General features: G+C 39.1%; 1 protein-coding gene across 1 annotated transcript in view; it reads right to left on the reverse strand.

The window, feature by feature from the left end:
• Nucleotides 1–10,844, reverse strand: part of DSE (dermatan sulfate epimerase) — a 55,553-nt gene that overhangs the window by 12,510 nt on the left and 32,199 nt on the right. The window contains exon 2 of the mRNA XM_007954072.2: nt 5,295–5,548. Coding sequence (XP_007952263.1) covers nt 5,295–5,548 — 254 coding nt within the window. The remainder of the gene's footprint in view (nt 1–5,294; nt 5,549–10,844) is intronic.

Here is a 10,844-nt window from a genome sequence, read left to right on the forward strand (position 1 = left end):
ATTGGTAAGAAAGAACTCAAACTATCTCTATTTGCTGATGATACCCACCAGCTACTATTCAACATCGTATTGGAAGTCATAGCCAGGGCAATAAGGCAAAAAAGGGAAATCAAAGGCATCAAATTGGTAAGAAAGAACTCAAACTATCTCTATTTGCTGATGATACTCACCAGCTACTCCTTGGAAGAAAGGTTGGGCAATCTACTTCTGTAGTGATACTGCTTCGGAAACCCAAGGAGGGGTCGCTATGAGTCGGGTCTGACTCAATGGCACATTACAACAACAACAACAACAACAACATAGATCCTATACCTAGAAAACCCAAGAAACTCAGTAAAAATATCTACTGGAACTAACTGAGAGATTTAGCATCATGTCAGGACACAAGATCAACATGCAAAAATCAGTTGGATTCCTTTACACCAGCAAAGAGATTGCTGAAAAAGAAATAAGGAAATCAATACCATTTACAATAGCCACTAAAAAAATTAAATATGTGGGAATAAAGCTTACCAGGGACATAAAAGACCTGTACAAAGAAAACTATAAAAGACTACTTCAAGAAACCATAAGAGATCAACATAAATGGAAGAACATACCATGCTCGTGGATAGGAAGATTGAACATTGTGAAAATGTCAATTCTACCCAAAGCAATCTATACTTTCGATGCAATCCCAATCCAGATCCTATCAACATTCTTTAAGGATATGAAAAAACCAATCACTAACTTTATATGGAAAGGAAAGAGACCTAGGATAAGCAAAGCACTATTGAAGAAGAACAAAGTAGGAGGTCTCACACTGCCGGATCTCAAAATCTACTATACAGCCACAGTAGTCAAAACTGTCTGATACTGGTATAATGGCAGACATACAGATCAAGGGAATAGAATTGAGAACCCAGAAATAGTCCACTGACCAATGGTCAGCTGATCTTTGACAAAGGGCAGAAATCCATTAAATGGGGAAGAGAATGTCTGTCTCATAAATGGTGCTGGCAAACCTGGATATCCATTTGCATGACCTGTACCTCACATCACACACAAAAACTAACTCCAGATGGATCAAAGACTTAAAAGTGAAACCTAAAACTATAATATTCCTCAAGGAAAAACTAGGGGCAAATTTAGGTTAGGCAACCTACTTCCGTTGTGATACCACCTCTGAATCCCAAGCAGGGGCCACTATGAGTCGGGTCTGACTTGATGGCACATAATAACACAACAACAACAATAATGGCATAAATAGACTATCAAGCATAATCTAAAATGCACAAACAGCTGAAGATAAGCTAGATGAATGGGACCTTCTAAAAATTAAATTTTCTGTGCTTCCAAAGACTTCTCCAGAAGATTCAGAAGAGAAACTACAGATTGGGAAAAAACATTCAGCAATGACGTATCTGACAAAAGACTTATCTGTAGAATTTATAGAAAACTCCAACACCTCAACAACAAAAAGACAAATAATCCAATTAATGGCCAGAAGACACAAATAGACATTTCATCAAAGAGGGTATTCAGGTGGCCAACAAACATGTGAAGAAATGCTCACAATCATTAGCCATTGTTGTTGTTGTTGTTATGTGCTGTCAAGTCAGACCCGACTCATAACGACCCCTCCTTGGGTTTCTGAGGCAGTATCACTAAGGAAGTAGATTGCCCCATCTTCCTTCCCAGGAGCGACTGGTGGGTTTGAACCTCCAGCCTTCTGGTTAGCAGTCAAGTGCCTTAGCCACTATGCTACCAGAGCTCCCCATTAGCCATTAGAGAGATGCAAATCAAAACAACAATGAGATACCATCTTGCCCCAGAACTAGTAGCAAAGTTCAACAAGACAGAAAATAACAAATGCTAGCAAGGATTCGGAGAGATTGGAACTATCATACACTGCTGGTGGGACTGTAAAATGATACAACCACTGTAGAAAGCAGTATAGTGATTCCTTAACAAGCTGGAATTAGAAATACCATTTGACCCAGTAATTCCGTTACTAGGTATATATCTTTAAAAAGTAAGAGCCAGGACAAGAACTCCATAAGGTCATCTTTACTGTAATTTCTGGAGGAGAAGATCACCAGGCCTTTTTTCTTTAACCCAGGTTTTGATGGATTCATAATGTAAGTTATAAGGTTCTTAAATACAAGTTATTTATTAATTATGGAAAGATAAATTTTAATATGAATATCAGTCATTTCTCAATATTTAATAAACTGAAATAATATCACATCTAAGATCACAAATTGCATATAATTTGATGTCTCCAAGAAAAGATTTGTATTTTGAGACAAATTCCCTAAATTAATGATACTAGAAAATACCATCATACAAAACTTTCACTATTACTTTATAAAATTTGTAATAAGCTGTGAATAGTAGCAAAGCTAAATGGATAGTCTTCGATGTGTATTATAGCTAGAGACAACCTCTCATCCTTCATGTGCCTTTAGATCCCACAGGCTGGAGAGGCCACAGAAGTAGGAATCTAAGGGCAAAAGAAAAATCAACTAGGAGTCTTGAACATGCCAAAAATTAACTGCATGATTTTGTCTAAGCACTTCTTTAAGGTGTCACATTTTTCAATCTCCTTAACTGAAAATTAAAGGTCTACAAAGTTTTATAAGATTGTTTTGACTCAGAAACACTAGTTTTCTATAATTCTTATGAGTCTCGGTTTTAATTATCAGGAACAACTCCTCTCATTTCTATAACATTTATAATTACACAGCACTGCACATACCCTTACTTAATCATTTTAGTAATCCAGTGATCCATTATTACCTCAATATAAGATCTGAGAAATTCAAGCTTCAGAAACACTGCTTTGTCTAAGATTTCTGGTGTACAACTAAAAATGAACAGAACTTTGACCCAAACCTAGGTCTTGGAATTTAGGATTTGTGTTGTTTTGCTTTTTGTTTTCAAACCACACAATCCCTGGTGATAAAATTAAGCTCATTGCCTCCTAATGTGGGTGGAACCTTCCTGCCTCACTCCCACAAACCATATATGTCATCATCAGTGCTGAACCCTCCATAAGGCCTACTAGGTGTGCTGGGTGTGGGGGCTTCTAAAGGCCCAAGTACCACCAGCTCCTGGCCAAAATCCCAAGTTTCAGTCAAACACTTGGCTCCCATCTAAAGGAGGGCAGTGCTCCTCCCAGTATCAGCTGTGCAGAGCTGACAACTGAACCCTGGCTCCTTCTGTCAGCTCCATCCATACCTGACTCGCCAGGCTTCTGGCTACTCTTCAATTTCTCTAATCATTCATGTTTAAAATGCTGATGAACTTTATTTTTTCTCACATATCCAACCAGACATCAATGTTACATTTAAAATCAGGCTCTATAGTCACTGTTCTCTGGCTATCACACTACTTCATTTTCCTTAACTGTTCCTTATAATGATGCAATGTCTACCAACATATATTTTAAGCTGTAAATCCTCTGTCAATACAAGGTACTGGTAGTGTTGTTACTGACACGATGCCCTGTAGTTTTCTACCATCCATACACCTTGCTTGGAATGTTCTTTCTTATCTTCACTTACCCAAATTCTACCTATCCTTCAAAGTTCCAAGACCTTTTCTCAACTCACATAAGAGCTCATTCTCCTGAAGTCACACTGAATATACTCATTTGATACTTAATAAAGCGTTTCTTCACGATACCTCATTTCATTCCATGGGACTATTATAACTCTTGTGCAATTGAACATTTCACGCTATCTTCTTCCAACTGTTTCATAAACGCTTTACATGTGCTCCTTGTGGCTCCTGTGCACGAAGCCTCAGGCATGGCCGAGCACAGAGATAATTCTATTCTCCCTCTTTTGGTATTTGATGTGAGTTCAATGGAAGCTACAGGTGCATACTAAGCTACCTCAGTCAACAGCTACAAGGCCTGGCCTTGGTGGGTGTCGATTTACTGACACAGCCTGGCAGGAGTATCTCCTGAAATTAGAGTAAGCGTGCCAACAAAGTAAGGACCATGGATGTCACCCTTCTTTCTGCCCAGTCTTCTTATAAATGTGTGCATTGCTTATAGGGGATCTTGGAAGAGCGTATTTCAGAGCAATCCCTCACTTTATTCAGAAAATAAATGCATATAAAAACTCTTGCCCAGAAAGAACTACGTATTTTGATGCAACCCGAATCAGTTTTTTAGGTGCCTGCTTATTTTTTGGAACAATTTTAGCTATCCCACAGAATAAAGAAGTAAGTTTTATTTCAAGGAAATAAAAGTACCCTGGATTAAAGTCCAAGGTCCCAAGCTGAGGTCTGGTTCATTTAAGGTTCTTTCCATCATTTCATGATGATGTCTTTTTATGGGTCTTGATATTTATTAAGTGGTTTTGGTGGTGGGTTTTTGTATTGGGTCTTAATAGTGTTTGATTTTATTTTGTTTTTAACTTTGTGAGGATAGGAGGCAAATGAAGCTAGGATGAAAAGTCCCTTTCCAGTCTTAGGTTACTATCAACTCAATTTCTATCCTAGAGAGACCACAAAATAGGGTGGAATGAGATTGAACTTTGAAGTTGGATACAACTGGGTCCATGGCCTGGCTACCTCATATGGTTGATGTGAGAATTAAATAAAATGCTTCCTAATTTTTATGGTGAATATAGTCAAAAGTTATATTATTTCAGAATGCTAGCTTCATGTATATATTTAATATTCTATTAGTTATGATTTAAAGGCTGCTTTTTAAAACTACAATCTATTCAGTCATTTACAGACTTCTATAGGAGTTGTGGTAAAGTCAGAACTATAAAAACAAAGAAAATTAAATACTGTCAATTATGTCATGCAATAAGGCAGCTGTACAATCCACAACAGTCACTTCTAACTTTGACCTAAATGATCTACAGTGGTTGTTTTAAGTCTTTAGAGAAAGACGAGTAGTGATAGTTTGCTACAGCTATGTCCTAGGAACATTCACTTCAAGTAATAAACCACCTAATTTGCTTTTAAAAACACCATTTGGCTGTCTTTGCCAAAAAAATTCACTGAAAAAATGAATATTCACCACTGACCCTGTGCTATAAGGAACATGGTCTAGGACATTCATAAACCATAATTAAATAACTTACAGGCTAATATAACAAACAAAATTTAGAAGAAAAGATGTCTCTCAATTAGCTAAGAGATGCTCTACGTATTACTTCATCTCAAGGGCTTAGTTAGGATCCAAGTATGAACATGTCCTCAAGAATAATTGTAAAAATGCACTGCTCACGACATGGCAACTACGACGGATGTCAGTTCAGGCATCCCCATACTGTGTCCAGACGCACCTTGATTCATCAGGACGAGGCTTCCTGTGAGCAAAGCCATGCAGTTGGTGGGTTGATGATTGTGCAGGTACTGAAATCCCCATCCCCTCCTGTATGAGGTTTCATACATATAGCCTGAGGCATTGGCAATCACTTCAAGAAACTTCTCCTGTTGCGTCTTGCTCAGGTAGTTGTACAAGAAGTCATAGGCAGTGGCGAAACCAACCAGGGAGTGAGCAAGTGGGACTTCATCCCAAGGAGCATCTTTTACTAACCTGTAAAGGGAAATAATGTAAGTGAATGAACAGGCCTCCCAACTTTCATCACACTACTGAAGCATCTATTTGTCAGAATTTAAGGACACAATTGAAGCTACAATCCAAGAGGTTTAACAACACAGCACTGACTTCACTCCATTTAAGACACAAGCATAAAGTTTGTCGAATGTGAAAATTACAGCATTAACACTTTATTCTCACAGGCTCCAGCAACAGCAAGATGTTGTGAATTTTAGTATTTTACTCCTGATGAAAGACAGAATATATTCAAAGAGATCTAAAGCACAGAACATGTAGCAGCAGGGCAAAATTCCCTTAACTTCCTACTTAACTCTTGCTCACCCCACACCCTTTTAGCTGCCTGGGAGGTTCTCAGCGTTATGCCATGGTTGCCTTGCTAAAACAGTTTAGTGCATATATTCTGTCTTATTTCCCACAGGCTGCTCAAGGGGAAGAGATCATGGTATATAGTTCTTAACTTCCCAATGTGGACAGACTTACTTGGTCAGCACCACAGTGGGGAGATGAGTAACAGGTTGGTGTGAGTCAGTGAGACGAGCAGGTTCTCAGAATTTGTCTCATTCATTCCCATAAAATAAACAGCACTGCCTTAAAGTTCTCAAAATATCTTTCAGAGAAGTCTAAAAGCTGATCTTCTGTGAAGTATTCAATTGTCATTTTCTAGGAAGCAAAATTTCTGCATGACTTGCTACTTTATCTTCCAAGTATTTTAATAGTGTGCTGTCTGCATGAAATAAGAAGCTACAAAGGAGCTTCCACCATTCGAACTCTATAGAGAGATCCAGAAAACCTGCCCCATCTGCTCAGGATGTATTTCAGCACCTTCTGAGGGAAACAAAGGAGGAATGCTCTGCACCTGTGGGAGGTGGAAGAAAGTTCTCGATAAGGGATTACACCAAGCTTAATATTTTCATGCCATAAACCTCCTCTGGCAATCTAGTAAAATCTTGGCCCTTTCTCAAAATGTTTAAAATTCATAAAACATAATATGTAGAAATACAAGGGAATTGATTATTCTGAAATATAAGTATCAATCCACATATTTTTTTAAAGTGTTGATACATGTGCTTTTTTATTAAAGCATTAATTAGTAAGCCTTAGTGGCAGGGATAGTACCTACCAGAATGGACAGGTAGTGATGAGCATAAACAGTATGTTGAGATTTCTACATGTGTAAAGATATAAAGATACCTATGATATCTATTCGTGACAAAGTTTCTGATTCTACAAACATTATTACATCATACGTTCATGATTGGGAAAAAGGCTAAATTTTCATTTATTGTCACTAAGATGTAGTATTTCCTCATACAAACCAGTGGACCAGGAGTTTGTGGAACCCAGATTAAGAATCCTTAACAATTTTCTAACTGACTATCTCTTCTAGAATGTATTTTTCTGTTAGGAGTTTATACTCAAGAAGTGATTTTATTTTTAATTTTTTTTTTTGTGATTTGGGTGAAAGTTTACAGAGCAAATCCATCTTCCAGGCAGCAGTTCACATACACTTTGTCTCATGACATTGACCACAATTCACCACAATGCAACAGCTCCCCTCCCACTTCCTCCCCATAGTTACCTCTTCCTAGTGTCTAGTGTCCTTCCCTTCCATGCACTCCTGCCCCCTGAGCTGTCTCCCTGTGCATACACAGCCCTTCTGTTCTCCTGTGATTGATCTCTCCAAGAAGTGTATCCACCTAATGTAAATGTTCAGCTCATATGCCTGTCTGTTGTTTGGCTGGAAGGCATAGGAGTAGGTTCAATTCCAGATTTGAAAGGCAGCTAGGGGCCATAGTCTCAGGGATTCCACCAGGCTCTATAAGACCAGCAAACCTGGTCCCCCTTTTTTTTTTTAGTGATTTTGAGTTTTGTTCCACATTGTTCTCCCACTCTACCTAGTATCTCCTACATACATCCCCCTCTCAGTAGCTGACAGTAGTAGTCGGGCACTATCTAGTTCTCCTGGTTTCATAGTCATCTAGGCTGAGGATCACACAGTGTACCAGTCCTTTGGACTAATTGTTTCCATGCGTCTTTGGTTTTCTTCATTCAAGAAGTGATCTTCTTAATGAGACCTCCCGTGGTCAGTTTGTAAGAATTTCATCATCACTCCCAATCAACAGTATTCCTGTCCGCTTCCTCACTGCAGAAAAAAGGCATGGAGGCCTCAGCATCTGACCTCCTCTGACTTCTAACTCCTAACTTCTAAGGGGGAAGACAGAAAGATAACAGCTTAAGGGTGATTCCTATGAGTGGAGGTCTGACGTGTCTTGACCCTTTTTACCAATTCTGACAACCATCCCTCCTATGGCACTCTCTTCTCCTCTTCTAGGTTCAATAATGGATTGCAATGGCCACACAGAACTTACAGACAACACTCAAGATTGTGGGATTTACTAGAAGTACAGTTTACGGTTCAGGATCAGAAACAATTTAGGATGCACTTCTTCAACTGGGACAGCTTCTCAGCCATGCTATATGCACACTTCTCTCTGGCCTCAGCTTCTGCCCTTTTCAAGCAAGTGTTACAAAGCTCCTCTAGCTCTGCCGATAGGTGTCCAAAGAAACAATCCACTCTACTAGCAAGCTTCCTGTCCAAAGGCATTCAGCTTTCTCACTCTGTGGGCTGGAAAACATGCTACTCTGTTCTCACGCTGGTCTCCTGGTTCTGCTGACTCTGCTGCTGCATCCCAGTCTCTTGCTATCTCAGCAAAGGTTACAGCTCTCTTTCTTTCTTCAGGATCCAGGAAGTTCAGCACAGGGATCTTGGGTCCAAAGGGCACTCTCCACTCCTGGCTCTTCTTTCTTAATGATAGCAAGATTCCTCCTTCTGCCACTGGGATGGCTCATTTTAAGCCTAAACCAAACAAAAACTTACTGCCATTGAGTCGATTCTGACTCATAGCGACCCCCATTGGGTTTCTGAGGTGGTAAATCTTTACGGAAGCAGGTTGCCCTGTCTTCCTTCCATGGAGTAGCTGGTGGGTTTAAATCACCAACCTTCTGGTTAGCAGTCAAATACCTTAGGCACTATGCCACCAGAGCTCCTTATTTCAAGCATAGTGGATGGCAAAACTGATGAATCCCCATGTTAGAGTTCGATACACATTATTTGCATGTTCTCACTACCATATGGGTGCCATGTACTATATTTATATTATTAGTAAACTATCCAATCCCCTTGGTGGGCCAAAAACACCTCACATCTGCATAGTCTCATCTAGTCATCTGATGAGAGTCAAAGACTATGGCTAGAAGGCTCACATTAAGTAATTCACTGCACTGCATTCACTTTTTTGGCCCCCTTAGTACTTACTACTATTTACACCAAATTTTACATATATTCCCCTACTAGAATTTAAGAGGGAGCTCTGGCAGCATAGTGGCTAAGGCACTTGACTGCTAATCAGAAGGCTGGCAGTTCAAACCCACCAGCCAGCCACTTCTTGGAGGAAGATGGGGCAATCTACTTCCACAGTGATACTGCCTTGGAAACCCAAGGAGGGGTTGCTATGAGTCGGGTCCGACTCGATGGCACTTAACAACAACAACAAGAATTTAAGAATCGGTAACAATTTTTTTTTTCCTGTTGTATTCACTATGGAATCCCTCATTCAAAAACAATGTGTGGCACTTACAAAAAAAAACAACAAAAAAAACACACTGCCATCGAGTCGATTCTGACTCATAGCAACCCCCACTGGGTTTCCCAGGCAGTAAATCTTTACGGAAGTAGATTGCCCAGTCTTGCTTCTGCAGAGTGGTTGGTGGGTTTGAACAACCAACCTTCTGGTTAGCAGTCAGATGCCTTAGTCACTGTGCTACCAGAGCTCTTTTGTGGCACATCATACACTCTTAATATTTTTAGAAAGAAAAAAGGAAAGATCTATGAAACTAGGTATTACTATTGATTACAAATATGTGATTATTATAGAATCATGAACCTGGAGCGATCTTTGTATATTTAACAATGTCGGGGTTGGTCAACTGTGCTAGGGACAGATCTTGGTAAAAATATTGTTGATGAGTTTCTTAATAATTTGGTCACAGACAAAGCTGTCTTGTCCAAGTCACTCATTCTGCCAGATTGCCTCAACAGACTGAGGGTGTGAATTAATTTCTTAGTTCTAGAAAAAATAAATAACTCACTCATCGTACATACCCATTGCCAGAGAGTTAGGAACAGAATTTTCACTGACTCATGGTGACTTGTGAGCCAGGCTAAGAATCCAAATTCTTTGTTCTCATGGTGCCTTTGCATCCTGTCATAAAGCATGTATAAATGACAGCTTATACTCTTAGCTGTGACAAAATTCATGCCAATGAACTACCACATCTACCAAATCTTCATGCATCTGATTACCCAATGAATTATTTTTATAGATAACCTAATATTTAATGTAACTGTCATCCTTCAGGAAATATTACTTCTGAAAAATAAAATTCTGGGGAAATGTAGAAGTTTGCTTATTTTAAGCAGATTCCATTCAACAAATTACCAACAGGTTCATCACTATCATTATGAAATCTGACCTATAATTGCTTATTTCTAAAAGGTTAATTAAATGCTTTATTGATATAATATTATCTAGCCTCACATACAAAGACAAAATACAACTAATGGAAGACAAGACTATTTTATGGTGAAGGAAATTTGCTCCTAGCTCACAGGTAGCAGAGAAAGGATTTTATTCAGGGTGATCCTGACCAGTGGTTAATCAATTCACTGGAAATGCTGGTTAATGGGGAATAAAAAAAAAAAAAAATCACATAGGCATTAATTTCATATGTACACATATTCACCAATCTTTTAAAGGAGAGCCAATGTCTTTTCTTTGAATATGAACATACTGATTGGAGTTACCTTGTTATTTACAACAGGGACTATATCACAATTTCTAGCACTGGTTTTCTTAAAATCTGTTGTTGTTAAGTCATCTCCGACTCATAGTGACTTTAAGTGCAACAGAATAAAATACTGTCCAGTCCTGTGCCAGCTTCACGATCCCTACTATACCTGAGCCCATCGCTGCAGCCACTGTGTCAATTCATCTTGTTGAGGGCCTTCCCCTTTTTCATTGACCTGCCACTTTATCAAGTATAATATCCTTCTCCAGAGAATGGTCCATTCTGACATGATCAAAGTAGGTGAGACAAAGTCTGACCATTCTCGCTGAATGGTCCAAGAAGCATTCTGGCTGCACTTCTTCCGGAACAGATTTGTTAGTTCTTTTAACAGTCCACAGTACTTTCAGCATTCTTCACCAACACC

This window comes from Orycteropus afer, unplaced genomic scaffold (assembly GCF_000298275.1).
Source record: "Orycteropus afer afer isolate SDZICR_OR568_19922 unplaced genomic scaffold, OryAfe1.0 scaffold00430, whole genome shotgun sequence".
Taxonomy (NCBI): Eukaryota; Metazoa; Chordata; class Mammalia; order Tubulidentata; family Orycteropodidae; genus Orycteropus; species Orycteropus afer.